This window comes from Oryza glaberrima, chromosome 1, assembly GCF_000147395.1.
Source record: "Oryza glaberrima chromosome 1, OglaRS2, whole genome shotgun sequence".
NCBI classification, from domain to species: domain Eukaryota; kingdom Viridiplantae; phylum Streptophyta; class Magnoliopsida; order Poales; family Poaceae; genus Oryza; species Oryza glaberrima.
This window is the reverse complement of record NC_068326.1, coordinates 16,587,357-16,614,339: the sequence shown is the minus strand read 5'-3', so window position 1 is coordinate 16,614,339 and position 26,983 is coordinate 16,587,357. Positions and strand designations below refer to the sequence as shown.

At 39.7% G+C, this 26,983-nt stretch overlaps 2 protein-coding genes across 2 annotated transcripts; both read right to left on the bottom strand.

Annotated features, from left to right (window-relative positions):
• Positions 1-8: 8 nt before the first annotated feature.
• Positions 9-15,081, bottom strand: LOC127760391 (protein ENHANCED DOWNY MILDEW 2-like). The gene is made up of 19 exons (XM_052284640.1): positions 14,838-15,081; positions 14,203-14,699; positions 14,027-14,123; positions 13,843-13,890; positions 13,594-13,757; positions 10,167-10,263; positions 9,982-10,077; positions 8,695-8,942; positions 8,520-8,603; positions 7,989-8,441; positions 7,609-7,753; positions 7,425-7,526; positions 5,686-5,778; positions 4,211-4,252; positions 3,497-3,607; positions 3,182-3,253; positions 2,985-3,103; positions 2,656-2,719; positions 9-2,568 (listed from the first exon to the last, which is right to left on the bottom strand). Exons 2-19 carry the CDS (start codon positions 14,631-14,633, stop codon positions 919-921), a joined length of 4,116 nt encoding a protein of 1,371 aa, XP_052140600.1. The 5' UTR covers positions 14,634-14,699; positions 14,838-15,081; the 3' UTR covers positions 9-918.
• Positions 15,082-17,718: 2,637 nt separating this feature from the next.
• Positions 17,719-18,660, bottom strand: LOC127774489 (protein FAR1-RELATED SEQUENCE 5-like). Its single transcript, XM_052300777.1, has one exon. The coding sequence runs from the start codon at positions 18,658-18,660 to the stop codon at positions 17,719-17,721; it is 942 nt and encodes a 313-aa protein (XP_052156737.1).
• Positions 18,661-26,983: the final 8,323 nt, after the last annotated feature.

The window sequence follows — 26,983 nt, the reverse complement described above, 5'->3', positions numbered from 1 at the left end:
GCTGCTAGTTTATGTCCCACTAAGGATGCTTGGATTTGATATGATTTTGCCCGGAAATTCTTGAGCAATTCAATCACAATACTACATGGAGATTTTCCAACATTGCAACGTCAAACACTACATATGAAGTCACCTAACCGAATTTGGTTTAGTATAAGTTATAACCAAGGACGCATATACTGTGCACGCCAGAGAAACTTGGAGGTCAAAGATATCTTCTTATCTGTTGAATGAACATGTACGCATGTGCATACTCTAAATAAATACGGACTAAATAACACACCTTCGTAGAAATTTTGCCATCAAGGGTAAATATTTCTTGAGTTCACAAACCCACATGACGCTTTAAGTGGGCCAAGGGACCATTTTAGACTAAAAGATAAACTTAAAAAGGAATCTTTTGAATAAAATTAAAACATGAAGGGTGCCAATCTACAGAAGGGCTCCCTCCCTACAAGTTCTAAGTTGGTCCAGGACATTTCAGTTTTTCATCAGTAACTCAGCCAAAGCCTGTTAACATTCCATTCAAAATGCTGCAAACTCATTTGCAGAGAACAACTAAGTCGCTCCCTATACACGAAACTTCAGGGGGAAAAAATCAGGCAGGATTGTTAGAGCTGAAATATCACAAAAATTCGAAACCATATGGATTACCCACTTGCCCAACAACCAGCATACTGGAATCTGGGCATTCGTCAGTCTAGGGTCACAGTGTACACTACATTAGTAAGCTAGGATCTTGCTCATTTTCTTGGAGGGTGAGATTTCTATTCCTGTACAAGTGATCCACTTTAGTATTCATCAAATGGAACGCAGAAAAAACATGGCAGCAGATCTCTCAAAGGAAAAAAAAAAAAGCAAGCGCTGCATCAGCCGTCAATGACATTCAAAACGGTGATCAGGTAAACTGAAGTGTGGTCAGCTACGAGGCCAACCCCCACCAGAAGAGCCTAGCTGTCGGTACGGGTATTGTGGAACCCCTCGTGCACCGTAGTTTGTATCCTCTAGAGGTGGAGCATACTTGTCCATAACCGAGCTTCCAGATGCACTTGGACCCAGGGCGTACATGTCCATAACTGAGCTTCTTTGTGCACTTGGAGCCAAGAATCCAGGAGCATACTTGTCCATAATGCTATATGGTGTACTCGTACCGGGGAGTCCATATGAAGATGTTTGCTGACCATATGTAGCACCTGAAGATCCAAGGGAGTATTGACTTGTCTGTAAGTAACCATCAGCATGTCCAACATGCGTTCTTAGATGTGCCTGCTCATGCAATGTTGATGGGACCCTACTGGTTTGTAGATAATTATCATCACCAACTTGTCGACTGTACCTTGTGGGGTGTCCATGCAAAGGTGCATCACCAGTTGTGCTCTCAAGAGAATTAGTGTTCCTCTCTTCTGAGCGCTGCGTCCTATAAAACCTGTCACTACCTCTTAGAGATTGCAAACTGTACACGTCGCCAGTTGGGGCAGTGAAATGCTGCCTGTTCACTTCGAAGTCAGTACCAGGGCTGAACTTCCTGGAGATATCATCGATATTGGTATGAAATGGAGGATCAATCTTCCCTTCAAATGCATTGTTGCATTCATTATTGCTTGCTAAATATCTGCCCTGATAAGTAGCCTGCTTAGAGACAAGATGTTCTTTTGGAGGATAACTGATAAAACTATCTCGACCTGTACTCTTATCAGCAGGGTGTCCAATTGGAATAAAAGGGGAACCACTTCTGGATTTGTTTTGAGCATTACTGGAGTCAGAGGATGACATGCTCATGTCAGAGTTCGCTTGTTCTGTGAATTTGGCACCCATAATCTCTGATCCTCTATGAGCATTTAATCTGTCTCCTGCATCTAGTTGTTTTTCTTGGTGAGTACTCTTCTTGATAGGAATAGCCATTCTTTCCTCATAAGCAACTTCCACTTGTTTTTCTGGAGGGAGGCTCCCATCAACCTGATCAGGGGTTCTTTTCCTGCTCCTGTTATGAGTGCTATTGCTTTCATCCATGCTATGCTCTTTCTCCTTTCCTGATTGAGAGATTTGCTGGTAATTAGTCTCAGCTTGTTTCTTCACAGGAAGGCTATCGGATCTATGGTACTCTTTAGCTTTCACTTGTCCATATCCAGCTTGTGTCTTCACAGGACGATCATCTGATAGAATAACCTCTCTGACATCGCATGATGTCTTCTCTGTAGTCTCTTTCTCTTTGCCTGGTCCAACATTTCGTTTGTTGCCAGCTTCAGCCTGTCTCCTCACAGGGAGATCTGATAGATTGGTCCCTTTGAGATTGCATGAAGTTTGTCCTGCATTCTCCTCTTTCCCTGATCTAGAGTTATGTATACCATAAGATTCAGTTTCTTTCATCATAGGGAGGTTATCTGATAGATTATCTTCTTCAACATGGGAAGCGATCCTCCCTATGCTAGTGTGGTTATGCTCCTCAGCTACTTTCCTGTGCTTCCTTGTCCAATCAGGATGGCTCCATAAATAGAGAGGTGGTGCAGAGGCATTCCACCCTTCAACTACTTTATCATTAACATCAACAGAACCAGGCAAATAAAATGCCTAAATTACAAGAAAATGTTAGGAAGAACGGGTATATGATAAAAAGGGGAAGCTTAAAGTTCAATAAATTTTCCTGACGGTCTTTACCTTTCCCGAAAGACAATCACTATCCTCCCAAATCAAATCATAAGGTGTCTTCTTTTGATCCAACCTGATGGCCAAAGAGTGGAGACAGATATGAAAGTAAGGAACATACGTTACACCAAAATAAGTGATATTATGTCATTATGTGAAAGCAATATCAGGTGAAATCTATTTTTTTAAAAAAAACATAGTTAAAATCCAATCAGCCCCAATTTGGCCCAGGCGATCAGATGCTTCACATTAAATACTTTAGATCTTCACCTGATATTTTGCCATGTGTTAGTAAGACAAGTTCAACTCAATTTTCTAAGGAATGGGTACGTGTTGGTTACCTTTTTGTTTCCTTTGGGACAATCAATATAACGAGCTTAGGCTTAAAGGTCAATGCCTTGTCAATAAATTTGTTCGCAAGAGATGCTTTGACTCCAAAAGGAGGATTAAGCCCCATTATCTAATCAAGAAGCAATCAGATGTTATAATTATTTTAAATTAGCAAATTTGAGTTAAATAATGTCCAAATTAAACATACTAGTTTGGATCCATGAGGCAATTCTTTTGGCCGTACAGTCATCCAATCTTTCCTTTCGAAGGCGAAGCAATTCTGCAAAACACATACACAATGCATGCTTATCAGAATGTGCATGATGACCTGTTAAATGCTAATAGACTTCACTTTCTGGCTATGATAATAGAGTTTGGAACTGGCTGAGTTCTAACGCATTTGCATTGAGGAGTTCTATTTAATATAAAAGAAAGCAATGGCATTCCAAAGGATCATAAAACTCAGATTTTTTTTCCCCAGAAGGAAAATCGAATGAAAAATGATTGATGGCCTCCATTTTACCTGCGGCTGGATAAGATCATAATTCTTGAAATGACACTTCTTCTGGACTTTGTCAAGTTTTTCTTTCATCAATCGGCTGAAATCATTTGCACCACAGCAGAAGTCCACTATCTACAGTTAATTAAATTTAAAATGATCAAGGACTGGTGTAAAACACAGCATTGGACTAGTAATGTTATATATCTGTTTCAGTCAAGGGATAATTTTTTTTTTAATTAGAACAATATTTTCAGACCAAAGACCATATGGTCCAGCTTCTATTAAAAGCTGCAAGGAACAAGTTTCTTTTGCATGGGACACCAGCTTACAGTGGCAGGCTGAAAGCACAGGGACCTATTTGGGGACAACCATCCATACACCATTTGAAAGACCCAACAGAAGAACTCAGAGATAACCCAGCTCGATTTTTATGAGAACAGTAAAGGTGAGCCATACTGAAATATTTATATCAATATAAAGGTGTACAATTATCATATGATACCAGATACAAAGGTATCAAAATTGAATATTGATATGGATAAAAGCTCTAATCATTCCTTAAAGAGCACCAACTAAGATAACCTGCCAAATTAGACAGATCACTACTACTATAGAAGTGCAGGCACTACTGGTAGCTTATTAGGCCACAGCCATTTTATTGTATTACACTCATCATATGGAGGATGTAATCTACCAATGAATAAACATGTGATTCTTGTACTAAAAAATACATACCGTGTCACCAGGTTCCACGTAGCAATGAAGCTTATCAACAATCTATACCAAGAAACAAGAAAAGTAAAGTTACAACTATATTACCCAATCAAGAGAAATAACACATAAACAAGAAAATTACATAAACCACATGCTAAAGGTTATGTTAGCAGAACACCGCAGATTTATTGGCTAATGGCACTCATCCCCAAGGTATTGCATTCGGTTGGTTTTACTATGGATCAATGAACGTTGTCAACAAATTTGTCCCTGCCTCCAACAAAATCCTACTAAGCTTAGCTTTGGTTGAGACACAACCACATGAGACAATGGTACAGTACTACAGTTGTTCACCTTGCTAGCAGACATCAATTTGAACACAAGCATATGCTACATTTTGGCTCTGGTTAGGTCTATGAAAATTTATGACCACAAGCCTTGTTTGGGTGCATTTAGACATGAAATTTGGGGTTCTCTAGAGCTATGACCATAAATGTGCAGTTTTTTTTTCTCGAAAATGCAAGAGAACTGCGTTTCATTTCATTAAGGGGAAGAAAACAAAGCGAAGATAAATGTGTGGTTTTAAGCGATGTATTAATAAGAAATCATGGAAGTATGCATGAGGTGATGACTGCAAGAAATCAGAGTCAGGTTTTATCATTTGTGTTTAGAAGTAATATCCTTGACAAGTTTATGGTGTCCAGCCAAAATTTTCCTAGGGAAGATCCAGTTTGTTCGCACTTGTTTCCTTCTCCTTAAGTCATTGTATGTATAGTGAATAATAAGATAAGTCTTTATAAGTACATCAACATAGCATACTGACATTCTTATTTGATGATCTACAGTGAGGATAAGAGGATTAGGAAAACATGTCAAAAAATCTGCTCCCTAGCCAGATGGCAAAAAAACATATTCTACAATGTTTTTTTTTTAAGAGCAAGGGTTTTCAAGATTCTATATTTGAATCAGGTATATAACACATAAAAAAAAAGCATCTATTCTACAAGGAAGAAAGATGTCATTTATGCCTTGAATTGGACCTTTTTAAAAAGGCAAAAAATCAGACAGGTTTTCTGGTTTTTCTCTACTTTCTTAAACCTAGTCTGCAATATTTCATTTTTTTTTGAGGCAGAAAACACTTCTCAACAAATTGCACGCAAGTGTGTGTGTGTGTGTGTGTGTGTGTATATGTATATGTATATGTATATGTATATGTATATGTATATGTATATGTATAACCGCAGTTAAATGCCAATGTGGTTATCATAAATCATAAAGCCATCAGCCATGCTAGAAAACAGATGAGAGGATATTTGTTTACAAGAGCCATCACAAGATGACACTTAGATTGAGACTGGAGACTTTCTTTTCAATGAATCTCTGCATCTAACATCCGGTTTGTGGTGCCTTTCCAAATAGATCCGGAGGGTTAATAGGTATATAGTTACGCATTTATATACAACTCACTATCAACATATATCTGGATTCAAGTATACCTCAACAAGCTTTTCCACCTTTGTAAAATGCCGACCAAACGAACTGTAGCGAGTGCCATAAATGAAAGGTGATATATATACTCTGAGCTTACTCTGGAAGGACAAACAATCAAAAGTTGGTAAAAATTAGTCAAATACCATTACATTGCAAGGTATAAGGGAAAATTTTCCACCCAACTAAACATCATAACTCCAAAGTAATTACATATTGGAGAAAATTAGTGCTCATTCATGCAAACACATAGTGAAAAACATATAAGATTGCAACTTTTCACAGAAAAAAAATGTACTCAAGTCAAGAATAGTAGATGTTTTGGACATGATTTCAGACACCATTTGGAAGCAGCGAAATGGACCCATTTTTGATAATGTTCCCCCTCTGTCCTCTCTTGGATGGCATTCTTTAAGAATGACTTATCCCTTCTTCTTTTTTCGTTTAGGTATAGATGAGAGACCAACTCTTTCCTCCTGGTTGAGTCGTTTGTAATTTACTTTATTTTATTATAATATATTTACTGTGGGTGCTTCCCCTACAGTGTTTTCCCTAAAAAAATCAGATACCAATGCTGGGGTGGTATTATTTACCCCTGTTAACTCCAAACAGAGCATACCCACATTAGTGCAGGTACTGTAACTCCGATGCACATTCTCTTCCAACCTTCCTACTATTGCCATACAATACACTTTTTTTTAATGAAAACTAGTATTACACTATTACTAGTAGTTGCTGAATCCTGTCCTTCAGCCAGCCTGTAGGTCACCTGGTCACTGCTGTTGCCTCCATGACTGTGTCTAGAGGGAGTGAGGGACTCATTGTACCAAGGCTGTCACTGCCTCTTTGTGACTGTTATGCACTGAGTCACTCATAAGGGTTGCAAGCGTCCCACCCCTACTAGACAACCCAAGTGCCGGACATACCCTCCCAATGGCCAAGCCTAAACACCAGGATTACCTTCAGCACCCACATTGGTCTGGCTTGGGAGCTACCCAATTTGAGCTTAGGAACAGATATTTTGTATGTAATGCGTGGTGAGCTCAGCCACCAAATCAAGAGCTCAGCAAATTAGTGATAGATCGCCCCAAGTTGCTTCTGTGGTCTTCTTTTGCTTTAAACAATGAAGGTAGTGTTAGGAGATAGCCTAGTTGTAGTAGTATGTGCGCATTCAAAGAACAACTTTTATGGCAACCGCAAGATAATTAAAATCAATTAAGGGCATAAGGGCAACACTAGACTAAGTCTCCCCCCCCCCCCCCCCTTCGCGGGGAAAAGGACAGGTATACTTGGATTTTTCCAAATAAATCCAAATGACAGCTATTCCTGACCAGACCCATCGGAAGCAGATAGTGCTAAAACCTCCATAATATAGCTATAAGTTAGTGGAGGAGCACAAATTTGCACTCCAAAGCCCAAATGGTATAAGACATCATTCAAGTAAAAGAGATTACTTAGTAATGCCAGTATTAATGGAAAACACAAGTACCAGTTAAAACATAAGAGTACCATACATATTTCACACTAGATGTTAGGAATGGCACTATTAATGGAAAACACACAAGTACCAGTTGAAACATAAAAAATATGTATAATACATATTTCACACTAGAAAGCAAATACGCATCACATCTAGATCCAGGAGAGGGCCTGTGCAGTAAAAATCTCAAAGCAGGAATAATATATAAAGATTCTATAAAATAATGCAATGAAAACATAGATTAATATATGTCTAGTATTTACATACATGCCATCTTGTAAGCTGCTTCAAGACTTCAGGTTCACAGACTGCTTTAGCATCATTAACATTGCCTCCATTTTCCAGCATTTTTAAAGCTGCCCCTACAGCCTACAAATGCCATCATTAAGAAAACAGAGTCCAAACAATAAATAGTGTGAACTGGGTATCAATTCATGTTAGAACTAATGACCTGAACAGAACGCTCAAGCTTGCCAGTCGCAATAATCCTGTCAACCTGCCTGCCCGAGTATGCATGAGTTGAAGGCATCATGCACTTTCTTGAAATATCCTTTAATGTCAAATAAGAGGCTTCTCTTTCCACCAAGGCCATTACCCTATAAGACAAAAAAAATCCTGTTTCAGCTCCATGAGGATTCTTAAATATAAACACTACATACTGTCTCATAATCATTTACTCTGCACATGACAAGATAGAACAAAACAATTTAAAAAGAACAGAATATGAAAGAAAACTGTAGCAATATAAATATAAATGACTAAAAAACTAAAAATGCCTAGGTACAAATAGTTGTGACCTCGATCCCCAGTAATTATGTAGAAGTGACTCACCTCTTCTCTGTTTCGCTATCCACTCTAGGAAATGAACTTTGGGGTATCTTCGTAGAAGTAGATGATGAAGGCATAGTTACCAACAGTTTTCCCTGCTCTTTTGCAGGTTTTGTAATGCCTGTAGAAGCATCCTTGAGCAGACATGGATCAGGCTGTGGTGTATCTTTCAAGAACCTGGCTTTTTTCTTATCGGGTTTGACAACAAATTGCTCAGATGAACTCCTAGCACTAATCTTTCTGGCTCGATCACTTTCTTGAATGCAAACCATATCTGGCAGTTTTCGAAGTTCTGTTGAAAGTTGATCAGGAACTGACTCACTAAAAGGCCTTTTTTTCTTAACCACTTTGGTTGACTTCTTTAGAAGTCTTGCAGGTTTTTCTATGTTTGGAGTACGAGGGAACTTTATATGGTCTCTGATCGGTGTGTCAATGTCAGTATCTATCTCATGGTCCCTGTAACAGTTTGCAAAAAATCATTGATATGAACAATGTTGACAAAGCAAGTAGCAAGACTGTGGATAAGTCACATACAAGCAATAGATCAAAATTCTTTTCGAAAGTTCCCAAGCACGTGTAATAGCATCCTCATTTTCACTATCTTCAAAGGAAATTTCTCTGAAAGAATTTCAATTTCCATGAGATAAATAGAAGATATAATAAATGAAATGGAACTTGAAAAGACAAACCACTTGTTTCATAACAGCACCTAGGCAAACACTTTCTGTGATATGACTTTGGGCAGCGTCTGCAAACAGCAAACTGTAATTCCTCTTGAGTTCTGTCCTCCAAACCTTTGCAATGAAAACACCAATGGCTGGGGCATGTAAATGAATGTCCATTTGCTATCTTCATTTCCAGTTCTGAGGCTTCATTTTTGTTTTTAGAATGAAGTTGTCGCGCAACACATTTTGGGTGGTAAAAGTGCCCACACGTGGCATTATTACAAAGAAACACCTAAAAGAAAGATGACAAAATTAACAAAACATAACTAGAACAAAGCCCTGAAAAAGCATCCCACACTTAGAATTTATGATACGGACTTCCAAACTGCTGAACTATATAGCGTTACTTCCTCTTGAGTGAATCTAAAATAATCAGGTGTTACCATGGCGGCATTAAATTGGCCCGACTGATAATTGCTACATCGTTACACAACTTCTGTCATTAGGGCCCATATAGAAGCAGTCAACAAATCCAGGGCCAGCGGTACTGTACATGAATAGTGCCCACGTGATACTGTTCAAGCAAGTTGTGTACATTAGATCGATTTGTTAGCTATTTCCATCAGTACCATCACCTCAGCACCATAGCGCGAGGCACTACAACGCTACATGAGGTGGCTGAGGCATGATTAGTGGAAAATATTGGATAAGCAAGAGAAAAGGGAAAATTGAATAAAGGCCCACTAAAACTTCCGCTAGAGATTCAAAAGCTGCAGCAATCTGCTAGATCTGATAGTAGTGGCGTGGAATCTGCGACAGCAGGCCAGCTGTGGCAAGGAAGAAGGTGACTGCACACTTAAATCAACAACCCGCTGCTTTCTGTCCCCTTTTTCCTTGGAGCTCTAACCCTTCCTTCTCCTGTAAGACAAGGCACCAACACCTTACTTCCTCTGTGTGTTTTGCTGCTGTAGCGACACTTAACCATGATAAAGTTCCTTAAGGGTCAAGTCATCCCAGCTATATAAGGATGAGGTCGTATCTCAATTCATTATTCAAAAAAATAAACAAGTCTTTGCATCTCCCTCTTCTCCACAGCCATTGTGATGCGGCTGCCCCCATGGCACCATCGCACCCGCTGCATGGACAGCTCAAATAGGCCTACGGGGCCCTTATCCCAAACATGCCATTAGAACTTTGGAGCTTACAAGTAGAATGCTATAGCACTATGCCACTATGGCCATATTCAACAATAAAATTCACTGTATCATAAAAAAAAGAATAATAAAGAAACAGTTTTTTTATCTAATTAGAAGTGAGCAATGACAGTATACCTTAGCAGTTGGTCCATCTGAAGGTTCTAAAGCTCCACATATAAAACACTGATGTTGCTTATGCTCACAATTTTTGCACAAGAAAGTTTTCATTGCCTAAAAATCAGTAGAATAAGATAACTCAATAAAATAAAAAAGGTGTAGATTTAGAGCTCTCTTTATCACTCAAAATGTTCAAGGGCTACCTGAACTTCTGCCTCAGTGTACCCAAGTGTATCACAATAGGAATCTTCACCAGTACCGATTTTTGCATGGAAGGACCTCATACATGGACCATCACAGCTACAGTAGGATAATATGTAAGGATTAAGAATTGGTATTATAGGCCTGACAAAACTACTCCACAGTATTTACAGGGAATTTCATATGGCAATGATGAAACCAGAAGCAAAATATCAATGAAAGCAAAGTATGCAATGTTGTTTTAAGCAAAGTAAAAATCAGTAAGAGGAACTAAAGAAAAACAAAATTGTACCATTGTACTATCATTTTTGTTGAACAATGGATAACACCATAGCAGACAGGGTTCAGTCATGATCACATATTCCATGTAGACTAATTATGTGAGCGCTAAAACAGTTAGAAATCAACTAATTTAAGTGCAAACTGAATGGACAATCTTTCTAACATTGCATGGGGCAGAATCACTAGATGGTTCATTACTTCATTTGGTAAACAACTAGTGTTTCCTGATAAAAACAAAATGGTCTGAACAATTTGCTAGAAGAACATGCAGAGGAAAGTTCCAATAACATTTGAAATTATCATCTACAGGCAAAATATGTTATTAATACAAGTAAGAAAATGATGGAGCAGCTGTACAAAAATGCTCAAATTCTTGAATGTAGCAGCCTTGCTTGGATCTGTTTTGGGGGAACCCAAAACCTACTTAAATTCATTTGCATTCTTAGTTTCTTGTAGATTGTTTTTTTTGGAAAAAGTCCAAATACCCACCTAAAATTTGGATGGAAATCCATCTAGCACCCTGAACTTTAAAACCGGACATCCAACCCCCTAAACTTTGAAATACCGTTCATATTACCCCCTAAGGTGGTTTTAGATGGTGGTTTTGCATATTTTGGAAGATTAAACGAACAATTTTGAATAACTAATATAACATATGTGCATATCGTCAGTTGCAAGCCATTAAATTTATATTTATACAGTGATACCATACTATATTATGTTGGTACTTGTTTGTAAGTGAGAGCTAACAAGGGGTAAAGAGAAAGATTTAGGTGATCTTAATATACAAGCAAAATCTTCAAGCTCCCTTCACCAACCCGCTCACCCTATAGAGGAAGCAAAACCAGATTGCTCGGCCAGCCACAGCAGCCTCCTTCCTCACCTGACCTGACATGACAAGCCACCTTTACCACACAAAAATATGCCCCCTCGGCCCACCGGGCAGCGATCCCCCGGTGACCCTGTCCCCACCCACGTGACCCCAAGCTCCAAGCTCCCTTCACCAACCCACTCTCCCTATAGAGCAAGCAAAACCAGATTGCTCGCCTAGCCACAACCAGCCTCCTTCCTCACCTTATGTGCGAGCCACCTTTACCACACAAAACACGCCCCCTCGGTCCACCGGGCAGCGACTCCATCCCCACCCACGTGACCGCCCCAGTGACATACATTAATGTGTGTGTGTCCAATCAATAAATCGTGTTCAAAAATAGACATGGTATTGAGCGTTGACATGTAATTTCGTGTGTTTAGAGTGGAAAGGTTAACAAAGTTTTGTTTTGGATAGCTTTATCAGTGTCCCATTTCTAAACCTTCGAATGAACCATGCCATTATACATATGGTAAACATGAATTCATGGTCAAGCTCTTACGTTATTGATGTACATTGCCTTGCATCGTAGAATAAATATATTACCAGGAAAGATGTTTTTTATTACTTTTCTTGGATGGTTTTAAAAACTAAAGAGTGAACGTGCTTGATATATGAGTTGAGAGTCAGATTTTAAACATATAAGATAGTTGATAGGAGCATAGACTTATTCCTTCCGTTTTAAGTATATGATTAGTTGGCACCCTGTGCCTTGCTGCAGGATTTGTTAGTTTTATCGTCAAAGAAAATCAATGTTTTAAATGATTAGGTGCAACTCTGTGCATATAAAAAATAGGTGATAATGTGGCTTCATACCCTATGTTATTATGATACAATTTATGCTTTACTTTTCAAAGCTTTATTGTGTATTGTTATTTCCATGTGTAATGTGGATGTAGTACCAATTAGATTGTTTGGACCTCTCTGCTTCATCTCAAGTTTGTTCTGAACATGGGTTTAGTATGCTATCTAATTGTTCCTAATAAACAAAGCTCGCATCTAAGCCAATAATTTATGTTGTATTCAGGAAAAAAGATATGTTTGCGTTATCTTTGAGGACTTTGGGAGGAAAAAACATGGTGTTAAGTGTAGAATGGATAACACTGTCGTAGGTGACTGTGAGGTGAATGGATAACTAATCAATGATTGAGTTAGATGAATAAGGCTGTGTTCGTTCTGTTGAGTTGGGAACTCATTCCCTCCGTACGGAAAACGGAGCAACATATTTTCTTATGTTTAATTAAGTATTTACTTTTTTTGAAAAATGGATTAATATGATTTTTTGAAGCAACTTTCATATAGAAACTTTTTGCAAAAAACGCACCGTTTAGCAGTTTGAAAAGTGTGCGCGTGAAACACGAGAGATGAGTTGGGAAAACCGGGGGAAGAACACAACCTAAGTACCTTGTTGATCCAACTGTTGTATCTTTGTACCAATGCGATCTAATGGCTTAAAATTAGTGATGACGTGGCTTCTTGCGTGTCTTGCTTTATAGGAGTAAGTGCTACTTAGTGGGTACCAATTATATGGTAAGATACGATATGTCCAGTGTGTATGTCATGCGATCAAACTCATCCAACTTATATACAAATTAGATAAAAACCACTCTACAAACCACCTTGAGGATTTATATAAACGGCATTGTAAAGTTTAGGGGGGTTGAATGTCTAGTTTCAATGTTCAGGGTATTAGACGGACCTCCATCCAAAGTTTAGGGGGGGGGGGGGGGTAGACTTTTTCCTCTTTTTTTCAAAAAAAAAAAAACCCCTATGTAGAGGGACTTTTAATTTCCCTTGAATAATTTAAATACCTAAGGGCCTGCATGGACAGGAGTGATTCAGATTTTAATCAAACTATTTAACCAGGAATTAGTGATACCATCACCTGAGTAGCTACTTTATAGAATCCAATTTCTCAAAATCTAATCCCAAAGACCAAGAAGTCAGGCATGATCTCATTGTACATGAGACACAGGCTTCAATAGGCGAGGACATGTTGTTGTTGGACAGCTAGAAAATTCAGACATTGCTAAGCAGTTAAACCTGATAGCTGACAAAGTCTTTAGAAAATGGGAGCAAAACTTTCGCCAGGTAATATGGACCTTCCTGAGCTTGACATCGCAAATAATTCCTATTTCTAAAAGCAAGTATCTGTGCCAATAATGAACTCTCCCCGTGTATGTTCAACTGACTAATTAGACTAGAAGTCGCATACATTCTGAAGCGATGGGAAAGGATTTTGGATGATATATCATCTGTAGAAAGATCAAACTTACCATAACAGATCTCCTCCATTGTCACATATGCTACAGATTGAATCAAATAAATCTTCCTCCTCTTCTTCATCAGATTCAATATTGTTATCCACGTCAGCCATCTCCTCTATGTCCTCATCATCAGCAATGAATGGAACTTTGATTTCCACTTTATCTGAACCAACCTAGACGTAATTATAATAAGGGTAATAATTAATATCATAGATCAGTTTTTCAAAATTTTCTAGAGAAGGCACAGTCCCAACGTACCTCACTAAACTTTTTCCTAGAAGTTTCTTGAGTGAAGCCTTGCAAAATCTGTAAAAAAAAACATGATAAGATAAGATGTCACCGTAAACAGCAATCAAGCACATTGAAGAGTTGTTACAATCACCAGAGTTAAATTACACTATACTGGTGTTATTATCCATATCAATAATCAGATGGTGCGTACCTCTGATTTAGCCAAGGTCGAGTCTTTCTCAGCAAAATGCTTAATTAGTGAACGGTGATTTCTTAAGTCATCCTCTGAGGGTCTAACCTCAAATTTGCTACAAAATGAAAATGTTTCAACAAATCTGAGTTTTTGTCATCAGGCGAAGAATGGACAGATAGTGAATGAAGGAGTACTCGAAAATTTTACGAAGATGACTCCACAGGTTCTTTTCAGGCTCCTCAGGCTTCTTTTTGAGGAAGTGAAGCATCTGCACGGTGATCAGTATTGTCCGAATCTTCTCCTCATAGCTGTTCTTGGGTTTTGTAAGGCTAATCCAGCTGCCTTCTGCTGAAAGAACAGAAATCTCCGGCTGCTTGCCTTGAAGGCCTAGCTTCCAAGCGATCACTTTCCTGTATACTTTGATGCCAGGATCAGCAGTTCCCCACAAGAAGACATCCTTCTTGCATTCAGGAACCTCATCGGTGTCTTTGAACTGAAATGGCAAGACTGATAAACAGACAGGCACCTCCCGTGCATCAAGAAGATAGTAATTATCCACCGCATTCAACTGAGGCTCATCGTCATCATCGTCGAACATCATCCTGGATACCGGATTCTTCGCCATTGATTCTCACCGGATGAGTTGGACCTAGCGTGGGGCATGTGGGTTCAGTTGAACCCCAATTTTTTTCTGGGAACAATTGAACTGTTTATTAGTACTAGTGTTAAGGCAAATTAGGGGGAAAAGCAGCTTCCAGATCTTAGGGGAGAAGCTAGGGCTAACGCAAATTCGAGAAGTAGCATGGGTGGGTAACGGATGGATGCTCACCAGAGACAGCGAGCTAGGATGCGGCGGAAGCAGCAGCGACGGCGGCGCCGCTCCTCGTCGCGGGATGGAGATCGACGCAGGCGGGGCGGTGGGCGAAATCCGAGGAAACGGCCGGCCACCGAGGGGACGGGGAGATTGACAGGCTCTTGTCTTGCACGGGCGCACCGCCGCAACCCGCAAGGAGTCGTGGCTTTTCCTTTTTTTTTCCTTTTTTTTCTTAAGGAATCAGAGGAGTCGGGACTCGGGACTCGGGACTCGGGAGAGGAGAGGCGAGTATGGGCTATGGGATTAGTACATGATAATTGTGCACGTGCAATGCACGTTGTGGTCAATATTTAAACTAAACCAAACATATTGCACCTAAAGATTTTTTTATTGATATATATTAAGAGCAGATATAATAGCAGTCTATAAACTAGCTATAAATATAATTTAAAGAGATAAAGGAAGAGAGAGAAGAGCAGCGGGCTACATATCTGTAGCCAGCTGCAGCACGGACTATAAAATATAATATGTGTATGACAGGTGGGACCATATATTAATAGTATAGTAAGCAACTATTGTATGAATTAGCTATTATAAAGGTTATAGATGATTTGAAGCTAGTAGTAGGCTATACTATTAAACTTGCTCTATATTGTTTTAAGGCTACTATGTTTGCGCATAACATAGTGCTTACTATTGCTTTAGAAAATGAAAAGATAAGAAAGATCTATAGCTTCTTTTCTATACTTTATACTCGATTATTGACCCAACCAACTAATTTTATTTTCAAACCTAAAAGTTCAAATAACAAAACTACAAAAGGGCAAGATGCATATCATATGGAAAGATGGCAAATGCCACAAGACACCAAAATTTGATCACATTGGTCATGTGTAGGTGCCAACTGATATATATGTGATTGTCATAAGGACACCAGTTTCTCTTACATACCAATTTACACATAATCTCATAAGACTTGAATCCTGGATACTCTAATTAATTAACTTTGCATAAATAATTTTGTAACTCCATAGGATCTAACAATAAAGAAATAAAAAGCCATTGTTCTTTGCATAAATAATCCAGAAAATTTTCATTGTTCTCATAAGCTCCAGGTCCTGCCATTCTGCCCCAAAGGATTTGATTACACCAACTTTAACTTTTGACCATGTTCAATGCTGTCTACTTCGAACAATAGAGCTGCTTCTCCATAATATCTGATTCGAGATGTCAACTTGCCTCTCACATGAAAGTATAGAACCAAGGTTATAGGAATAATATATAATTTCTGAAATAACGACAAACCTGAAAATTTTTGTAGTCCACCTGTTGCTTCATTCCGTTGGCCTTTACCAAATTTAGAAGTTAGACACAACTGAGCTCAGAAGGTTCAAACTACACTCTTTTCCCTTACTTGACCACAACACCAACATCAAAGATTCCTGGCGTAAGATCAGATTAGAGAAGAGGCAATTGCTTAAGAAAATTCTATTATTTAACAACAATATCTTCTACATCACTATTTTTTATTTTTGTGGAGCATGGTATAAAGAAGAAATGGAAACCATTATTCATATTTGTCTATACATATCATGACACTACTTAGTGTGTTCAACTGAATATTCACTAAATAAATTTGTAATCGTGTTGTTTATGTGTTGTGAGCTGAGTCAAGTAGAGTAGCATACATATATTCATAAGAAAATTCGTTGCATGAGATTGGCACTGGATCAATAAAAGAACATCTTGAACTATTGATCGATGCAATAGTTTGACACACATAGACCACCACATGGCCCCTCATGGGTGAAACATAATATAGAACAATTGGATTATGCCTGACAATTAAGGGGTCATGTTCTTTCTTGACCTGGGAAGAAAGATTTCAGCTCTTGCACTTTAATCTTGCATCATGTGCAGATGTAAAAGAAATTAACAGCTACATCTATAATTTCTTTTAGAATTTATCATGTTAATTTAGAACGAAAGTGAAACAGTACTTCATAGTTAAGTAATGTCACCATGTGCAAGCTTCATTTTCAAATCTTCCTCTGAAGTATATCTTCAAGCAGCATAATTTTGCTGAGAAATCAACCTGAGATAACAGCTTGGTTGAGCATATTTCGTCGGACATTATCCTACAATAGAGAACTTTTACGGTGTTTGCATTCCAAAAAGGGTAAAGATCCAACGCTCCTCAATCACAGGTACCATGTTAAAGGTATTTAAGTATTGATATAGGTATTTAGGTACTAAGGGTAAAAATATAATTTTGCTAGTAGAGTGAAAAGGGTAGAATTGTCCTCCAAATTATAATAGGTACCGCATAGGTACGCTCTACACGGTATCAGCGTATCTTTTACGTGGTTTCTTGAAGATTTACGTTGTATTTGAGTTAAGTCACCGTAGTGTTCTTTGATGTTCTCTTTTGCGTAGATTTCTCTAGATTTACATTGTATTGTTATAATACATTAGTAGCCTAATTATGTGGTTTTTTTCTACATTTACATTTTGTTCCAACGAACACATGAAAACTCATACCTTAATTCTGTTAAAAATTATAGTTTGTTTCCAGCAAGATATTTATATTGTGTTTCAGAAACATGACCAGTTAAAATATCACCCAAGGTTAGCATCAATTTAAATTATACATTTCATCAATTTATGATACTTGCTTCCAATTGAACATGCTATGTCAAGTTAACCAACAACGTACGAACACAAGTAGTCTGACTCATGGTGAGCATGCTCACAAACACCAATATCATACCCGCTAGATAAATATGTCAGACAAACTTCATCAACAACAGCCTTTTTACAACAAAAGGTCATAGGTTCAACAACAGGCTAACTCTAATATTAGTTCAACGCATAGCATTCTGTACCATTAGCCTATTTACATTCCAACATTCGCACATATACAACCAAAAGGATGCTTCTGGGACATGGCGGTTAAAAAGGTGCTTAGCAGCCATTCATAGCCCTTAACAGTTTCCTCTGCAATTATGCCACAACCAAACACAACAGTGCTCCGGTGCTGATTCAATCCCACAAAAGGAATAAATGGCAATTTATACCTGTTGGTCCTATATGTACTGTCAAATACAACAACATCACCAAAAGCTTCATAATCTAAACGAGATTGACTATCCGCCCAAAATAGTCGCTTTAGATGTCGGTCCTCATCGGCCTCAAATCTGAAGAAAAAATCTGGATCCCTTTCCTCTCGCGCCCTTAGGTGTCTTAAAACAGTTTCAGCATCTCCTTCTACTATTGTTTCAATCTTGTATCTATGACAGTAATTATATAGATCTGTATCTATAAACCCAACATTCTCATAACCTCCATATTGCTTTTCCATTATATTCATAATATGGTGCTTTCGAACTCCTGCAATTTCCATCTCGATTATTTCTTCTTTTTGCACATCACTAATGACCTGATGGGAACGGAGAAAACATGTCTGATCTGGGGCAGCTAACGGATGATTATGGTCATCAACAAAGTCTTTCACATACCACTGACCTGTGTCCTTGTTTAGCTCTATTACCAGTTTGGCCTTACAACCACAACGAGTGATGTTTCTTGCCTTCCTTATCCTGTTGTCCCTCTTCACATGCTTCGATTCTCGATATCGTTGCCTACTACAGACAATCACTCTCCGTTTGACCTCTTTTGCGACATTTCTTCTTTCAGCATATGATTTTCTTATGCTAAAGCCTTTATCCCAAGCGTACTTGTTGTAGAAGTGAATTCCTTCATCCTCACTATTGAATGTCTTGCTGACAATTTGTTGGTACTCCAACAATTCCTCAACCAATATCCCTGTATCCTCCATCAGTGCTTAAAACCTACAAGAAACAACATTTAATTTTTAGAACACCCTTTACCATCTTGAGTTAATTTATAATTTTAACTCAAATTGTACATAGCAAATTGCTTTGTATAAACAAATCTACAAAAGCTAACTTAGTGTACAACTAATTTGCATGCGGTACATACGAAAGAATAGTGCACTGCAACAAGAACTAAACTATGTAAATAAGAAAATTCAATATGTGTCAATTCAGGCCCTACCCAAGTAAACTTAGGGATCCATGAACTCGGTAAAAACTATAACAATTGCATAAATAAGCATAGGAGATCTTACCTATGCACTTGTTACGTACGTGTCAATCAAATTATGTCTCATATTCAAACACAAGACAGTGCCAATGCTTCTCCCTCAATTATGTCACCAAGCAAGTTCACCTATTCAAACCCCAATATGAAGAACATATTAGGATATCTCTTTTTGATCCCTTGTATGAAGAAATTTGTGAACTACATAAATAACTAATCAACTACGTAAATAAGCATAGGATATCTTACTTATACACGCACCCGTACATGTCAATCAGATCTTGCCTCCTGTTCAAACGCTCAACCATGCCAAAGCTTCTTCCTCAACCGTGTCTTCTCGTGGGTACACCCGTTAAAACACTAGAAAAACACCATTGGAGAAGATCTCGTTTAATATACCACAAATTGACAAAAATTCTAAATCCCTTATATAAAGAACTTATGAACTATACATAAATAACTAATCAACTCTGTAAATAAGCATAGGATAATTTACCGATGCGTTAGGTTGACGTCGACCAGGCGATCTAGTCTCCTCTTCAACCCTCAACCATGCCAAAACTTTTCTCTCTGTCTCCTTTCGGTGAACCTATCTCCTTCCGGTGAAACATCCAAACCCTAGAACAAGAACGAACCCAAGGGAAAGAAGAATGGAGATGCGATCTGTTAGGGATCGATCGGATTGATATCCGTGATTTACTCTTTTCTCTGATGGCTTACCGATCTGGATACTGACTTACCGATCTGAATACTGACAGATGGATGTTAGTATTCAATTAACGTATAATACCCATGTTTTACAAGTTAATTACTCCACTGCCATCATGTTACAATATTTTTGTTCCGTACCTTGCCCCTCTCTTGATCAACGGTTCACGTTGTTCCACCTCCAAGTACCTCCAAGTACCTCGCAAACACCATAAAAGATCTCCCTACAATATGTAACAACTTGATTGAGCATAATCATGTATATAGAAAATTTCTAATGGAAAAATAACAACAAATACTATTCTGCTAGCCTATATGTAACAATCATAACTATTATGCACCTCCATGAGTTCCTAGACTGAGTGGTGGTAGATCATCACTATCCTTACTATTATTCCCAGTCATGACCAGTCTAAAAAATCCCAAATAGGTGGTCATCCTTGCTGACTTGCCGTTATTAACAGAGGTAAGTTTGTGTTTCACCAAAAGAAAACCATTTAGCAAGTAGAGTAGTGTCATACCAATCAAACTCACAAAAAATGGGTAGAAAAATTGTCAAAATCCAGCATGTAGAGCATGGTGCACAATATTTATTTTGTTCATGGGATAGTAGGCTAAAACCGAAACACCATCAAACTGCTTTGGCAAGAAGCAAAGCGAGCAGCAGAATAAGAGCTAAACATATGGATCTAAGACATGACTCCCTGGTTGCATATCAGTTAGGCAATAGTTAAATATTCCTGGTCATTGCTAAAACCACTACAACAATTGGTTGATACTCTAGGCCGAGCAAGCCCCTTGATTTGTTGATCAAACATGAATGATGAATCAGAATATTACCACCAGAAAATGTTGCAAGGGAAGATTGGGGGAGAGTAATGGACTCTGTAATTGTCCAAAGGTTGGTCTACTTCTCTTTTATTTTCAGTGAAACTGAATAGCGCCTCTAGTTGCTCACTGACAGGATTTGGAGTGCAAAAAATTGAGATCTATGTCAGGAAACATGCATCATAATTACAGAGTATAAGTGGATCATAGTGTTGGAATCAAACACCCAGTGATCATTTTCATCCATTATCGTAAAGATCATCTAAGAGTAACTTGCAGTTCCTTCAATACTGTTTCTCCTCCTTGCAAACATCATACACAATATTAGATCTGTTAATGAAATAAAGGTCAAAAATTATTTTATTTGAGTAAATTTTATTTAATACAAATATTATTAAAAACAAAAAGATAGAAGTAAAAAACCAAAAAGTGTGTATGAGGCACATTTGCAGAGAGCTGAGCAACATTAAATTCTCAAAAAAAAGAAAAGAACTTGCCTTCCTTTGCAGTATGATGGCACACTAACCAGAAGATGAGTCCGATACTCCTATTTCTCATCTGGAGAGGAAAGAGTGCATCTAACAAGGATGGTGGCTAGTAAACAGTCGAGCACGAACATCAGTATATGGCAGCAAATCATTGGAGTCTATCTGTACATAGTCCTGAAATTCCTCCCGTAGAATCAAAGTGTTTTTGCTTGTTATTCTGTGATGAACAATTGGCACCTGTGATTATTGGTTTTGATATTTAGAGATTATTGGCGAAGTGGTTTTGGAGATGATTGATTTTCAGGTGATGAACAGAGTTACTGTTTTTATCGAGTCCGGTCAGACCGGGCAGGTGCTGCCAGTCAGACTGGCATGTATCAAGCGGTCAGACAGGCTAGCCCGTGGTCTGACCGGCCGACTCTGTGTCGGTTTCGGTTGTTTGTTTGGATATCCGTGATTGTTTCAAGTATATGGCTTCTAGATAGATACTATGCGTATGTAATACTGTTGTTTGCTACTAATGAGTCAAGTTGGAGATAGCTTGGTCTCGGAATATAGTTTCTTTGTTTGATTCATATGCAGGTGACTTGATGCCTCCGGAGAGTATTGCCGGTGATGGATCGGGAGTCGGCTTGGGGATAAGACAATGTCCGTGACGGTCAGATATCATGCGGGATACTTAGGCTAGAGTTCAATGCATGTGGTTGGTGAAGATTCCACATGGCATACGATGGAGGTATTGTGTGCGTATGGGATGCGGAGTCGAATTTGGAAGGAGTCCAAATTTGGTATGATTGGAGTTTGTAAAGTTTGTTTCTTGTACGAGAAGGTTTCCTATGTGGATTAGGACTTTTAGTATGAGTTTGGTTCGTGGCTTTAGGCTGCCTACCTCATGTATAAATAGAGAGGGAGCGTGAGGCTTCCCGGTATCGCTTTTGAGAGCATTGAGTTGATAGTTTAGTTAGGGTTTCGAGTTTAGTCGAGATTTTCGTGAGGAGTGTTGTTGTTGCACTTTGTAAACACAAAGAGAAGTAATAAAGTTGTCATCTACTTTGAGAGTTCTTTGATTTATGTTTTCTCGGGTTTGGCGGTCTAACCGGTGAGACACCGGCGGTCAGACCGACGGCATTGTGGCGGTCAGACCGGCAGAGGAGTGGCGGTCAGACCAGTGACGGCTTCAGGAGGCATAGGCGATTTCAGGGCGGTCCAACCGGGCAATCTACACCGGTCAGACCGGTGGTACAGGCGCGGTCAGACTGGCAAATCAACCTCGGTCAGACCGATCTACATCGAATTTGAGGGTAACTTTTAATTCCGTAAAAAGTTGGGTTTTTTTTAGTATACCAACCCTCTAGTTGGCTTAGTTCTTGTGTTTCAATCCTACACCTCCCTTACTCCTCTACGCAAGCTGAAACAGAAAACACAAAATTTTCTCATGTGGGAATTCCATCAAGCAGCTAGTACACATATAGGACGTTACCTGAGGAGAATGAAGGCAAGAGTTTGACATATCCATCTTGTGAGATGACAACAGCAGAGGAAGCAAATCTGTAGAAAAGAAAGAGAAACATCTTTGCTTTCACCTGACAGTAAGTTGAGAACTAAAGAAGAGATCGTTGTGGCCTTGGAGGCAGAAGCTCGGCATGGATGGAGGGCCACTATAGCTCGGCAGAAAATCGGGTATATACTTTCCACATACCAAAACAAAACAATATTTGAACGGGGAGTTCCCAAGAGAAGCTGATCCAATAAACTTGATCTATCATACACAACAAAAAACTGCCTTTTCTGCCCAAATTGCAGCGCACCTTGCGAATCCATCCAATAATACTAAATTTCTGTCATGCTGTAACAAAAAAAATCAGGGGCTACACCATTATATCCCCAAATCAACGGATTTACCTCCTCAATTTTCCTCACTGAACAACCCCGTAATCTGCAACTCGCCAACCCAACCAACTCATGATTCCAGTCTCAATTAGAAGCGACATTAGATTCGCACAGCACGGCCGCAATTGCATGAGAATGAGAATAAACACGGAATCTAGAAGGATCCAATACCTGGGTGAGATGCCTCCACCTTAAAATAGTTCCCAAATCACCAGTTCCCAAGCATCTCGAAGAAGGTTTGGCGGAACGTCGGACAAACTCGGCGCCGGTAGGGATAAACTCGGACCAGCGTGGCGTGCGCGAATTTGCAGAACGTGGGACTGCGGTGGTGGCTCGGCGCTATGGTGGTCCGTCGGCGCTGGTCCGACGGTGCGCTGGTACGCCGTCGCTGGTCGAGTGCCGCAGCGGCTTCGGCAGTAGAGGGAACCACCGCGACGCCATCGGGGGTAGTCCCGAGCGGGGCTCTGGTGGAAGGGGGATGCGGTGGTGTGCGGTGGTTCGGCAGTGGAGGCGCAGCAGTAGCGGCGGCGCTGGTCCGTCACGAGGATGAGGGAGCTCCGGCGCTGTGCTGGTCCGTCGTCACTGGTCGAGCGCCGCAGCGGCTTCGGTAGTAGGGGAATGTCACGCCCTCAAAATCGCCTAATTTAATAATTTATTCTTTAATGCATTTTAAGAAATTATTTAAAAGCCTACAAGTTAAACCCTAATAAAATCTTGGTAAAATGCAACATAAAACTGAGTTAGATAAAATATCATTAAATACTTTGCTTGTTTATCTGTTTCCTGGAATTTTCTGGGAATTATTTGAGCAAGGGAAGTATATTTTAATCAACAAAATAGCATTTCACGAATTATTTAAATAAGAAAAAGTTTTAAAACCTTTCTCTAGGCCATGGGTCATTTTCGGTCCACAAAGCCTCACTCGAGCTGCAAGCCATGCCAGCCTGCTGCTCCATTCCCTTCTTTTCCTTTCTTTTTCCTTTCCTCTGAAAGTCTACAATGCCTCCCTCGGCACTGTTCATCTTCAACCTCAGGCCAGCCAATTGTGCCCGAGCTGCTGCCGCCTCCCTTTGAATCCACCTCCATCAGTTGCTCCCGAGACTGACTGGATGAGGGGAATTTATCTCCTCGATGTTCTCTATCTTTACCCTTAAAAACCGGAGCTTAATTCCTCGTATTTCAACCGAATCAAACTCGTTTAGAGTTTATCTCTCCAACCAAACCATCGGATTTTCCGGTTTCGATTCCTTTCATTCCGAGTTCGATCTCCTTAATCCGAGCCTATAAATAGCATCCTCTAGTCGCCCTCTTCGGTTTGCCTCGTGTTCTAGCTGCAGCCGTCGCTCGTAGCGCCGCCGCCGTAGCCGCTTCAGCCGCCTCGCGCCGTCGCCGTGGTGGTCGTCGCCGGTTGCCGTCGCTTTCACCGGGTTCGCGAGGAGAAGCCGCAGACCGTCAATCCCTTCATCGGCGTTGCAACCCGCCGGAAAGCCGTCGTCGCCGTCAACCCGAAGCCGCCGCTTTTGGAAGCTCGTCGCCGGCCGTTTTCTGTCGTCGATTGTCGTTGCCGTCACCACCGGTGGGTTCCTCTCGTCGTGCTCGTTGCGATGGTGCTCTCTGTTTGCGCCGTTGTGCCTTCGTTCGCCGGCGGTTGTGTGGTCCAGAACCATGCCAGGCAGTGATGTCATCCTGACATCATAAATTTTTTATTTAAATCGTAATAGTTTTCTGAATTAGGTGAAAAACTGATTAAACTTCGGAAATTCATAGTTAAATCATTGTAACTCGGATTCAAGTGGTTCAAGTTGCTAAATTCATCTAAAATCGAGATCTACATGTTAAAAATATCCACATGTACTTTTTATGTTTGTTTTTGTACTGTTTTGTTGATTTTGTTCATTTGCTTTAGTTTCCAACGTTCCCGAGGAGAGCGTTTACGTTGAATAAGGTTCAGAAGTGTTTAAAGAAGCTCAAGGCAAGTCACACAGATCCCAAACAACCCTTTGAGCATGTTGACCCTTTTAAAGCTAATGTTTTATTTCAACTTATGCATTATTTTCGAATGTCATCGGGTGGTGAGCCTTTTCCCAATTAATTATGGCCGAAGATGACTTTATCTTACTATGGGTAATAAATTGATTAGCTCGAACCTTATATATTGGTTTGGTTCAGCTAGCCTAAATGCTATATATATAATTGCTTAGCCATGCTTAGAAACATTAGCTCATTAATGGGATAAATCACACTACATTACTACTTATGGTTATATTTAATGGTAGCTCACGATGGTTAATCGTGTTATGATAATTAATTGATAACTAAAATTTGATTAATGGTGGGTTGTGAGCACATGGTTTTGATGGTAGTCTCATGACAATTAAGGACCGGTTCGCGAGCTACTGTTGTGAAACATTTACCGTGCCAACCACAAGCCAGCGTGAGCAACGGCTTTACCTTCGGTATAGCATGGTTCATTACGGGGTGCCAGACTGAGAAGTGGCAAGAAGTCCGTGGGGGTCGCTGGGGAGTCCATGTCTCTGGTTGTAGAGGGGGTGATTATGATCCAGGATTGGTGCACTGTGGTGAGTTGTATTGTGCGAGGGGTATTGTCATAGTTCCTTTCCGAGGTACCGTGGTGGTATTGAGGCGCATGGTGACATGTCGTGGAGCTTTGTCTTGTGGGTACAGTGGTACATCTCTGGCCAGAGTAAAACTATTTGAATAGCCGTGCCCATGGTTATGGGCGGGTCTAACAATGTTTTTCGTGATTAGTCTCACACTACTCATTATTGGTGATAAACTGTGATAATTAAATTGACTCCTGGTTTGGAATGGTATATTCCTGGTATGGAGGTTTGATTTGTACAACCGAGGTTGGTTGTTCAGATGAGTTTGGGCCTATGCAACACGGGTGTGTTGTATAGTGTTTATTTAATATTGCTTAATTTATACAACTGTTTTACTATTCTCTCAAATGTTTATTAAATGTTGTTTATGCAAATAAGCTATATTATGCAATCCTTTGTTATCCTGTGCATTTGCATATTTGCTGTGTGGCTTGTTGAGTATGTCATACGCTCATTCTTGCAATATTCATTCATCAGAGGAGGAGTACTTCAGTGAAGGTGATGTTCAGGAGGATTAGGCTATGTTCGGGTCAAGATGCTTGTGGAGTGGAGTCGCCATAGCTGTTTAGTCTTTTGTTTTTATTTCCGCTGCGTAGAATTTCATTCTTTTGAGAGGAACTATCCACCTCTATAATAATTTAACATTTTGCGATTATTAATTAGCTGTTTGATAGTATTCTATTATCAATTTGTTATTGTGTACCTCGGTTGATTCATGGACGAGGATTTAACACACATGTAAGCGTTTGGAATTTTGGATAGAAATTCTGGGTGTGACAGGGAACCACCGCGGTGCCATCGGGGGCAGTCTCGGTCGGGGCTCCAGCAGATGGGGGATGCGGTGGAGGCGTAGCAGCGGCAACGCTGGTCCGTCAGTGGGCACCGGTGTGGTGATGGCTCAGCTCTGGTCCGGTGTTGCAGTGGCGCTAGTCTATTGCAAGAAGCGAGAGAGGATGCGTGCGATGGAGTCATTGTGGCGGAATCATCACGTGGGGGCGAAATTGGTGGAATCAGTGGGAATCGCGGAGGATTGACATAGGAAGGAGGATAGACCCACAGTGGACGGATGAGATTAGATGAGAGGGCGGATGGAAGGATGAGATGAGATGGAATGATTTCACTGGTAGGATTGCAAGGGACAACTCCTCTTTATATTAGTATAGATTATAATTAATTATTAAAAAAAGTCTATTTCACCTTATCAATTTAAGTATTGGGTTGATATACTTCCCCCTCTGAAATATGAAATCAGGTCTTTTACTCCTGAAGTTAACCAACTCAAATAAGCTCCTTAAGTGATATTTTATGTGGTTTTGCCATGTTAATGATAACGTGGTAGCGGTATTGTTTACATGACATGAAGATCAGTCCACTAAACCAAAGTTGATCCAACAGTTTTCTTTTTTCTCGCTGATTGGCAAGATTATGAAATAGCAGTATATATTAGCACAAATGTATATCATTCTCAAACCGTTTCACATGTGAAAAAAAATTAATTGAG

What these genes read in the sequence shown, in the direction of transcription:
- LOC127760391 (XM_052284640.1), bottom strand. Translation starts at nt 14,633, where the DNA reads ATGGCGAAGAATCCGGTATCCAGGATGATGTTCGACGATGATGACGAT. An exon ending in CATCTTCGTAAAATTTTCGA is followed by an intron (nt 14,124 to 14,202) that starts GTACTCCTTCAT and finishes TTCATTTTGTAG; the next exon opens with CAAATTTGAGGTTAGACCCT. An exon ending in GTGATTGTCTTTCGGGAAAG is followed by an intron (nt 2,569 to 2,655) that starts GTAAAGACCGTC and finishes CTTGTAATTTAG; the next exon opens with GCATTTTATTTGCCTGGTTC.
- LOC127774489 (XM_052300777.1), bottom strand. Translation starts at nt 18,660, where the DNA reads ATGGAGGATACAGGGATATTGGTTGAGGAATTGTTGGAGTACCAACAA.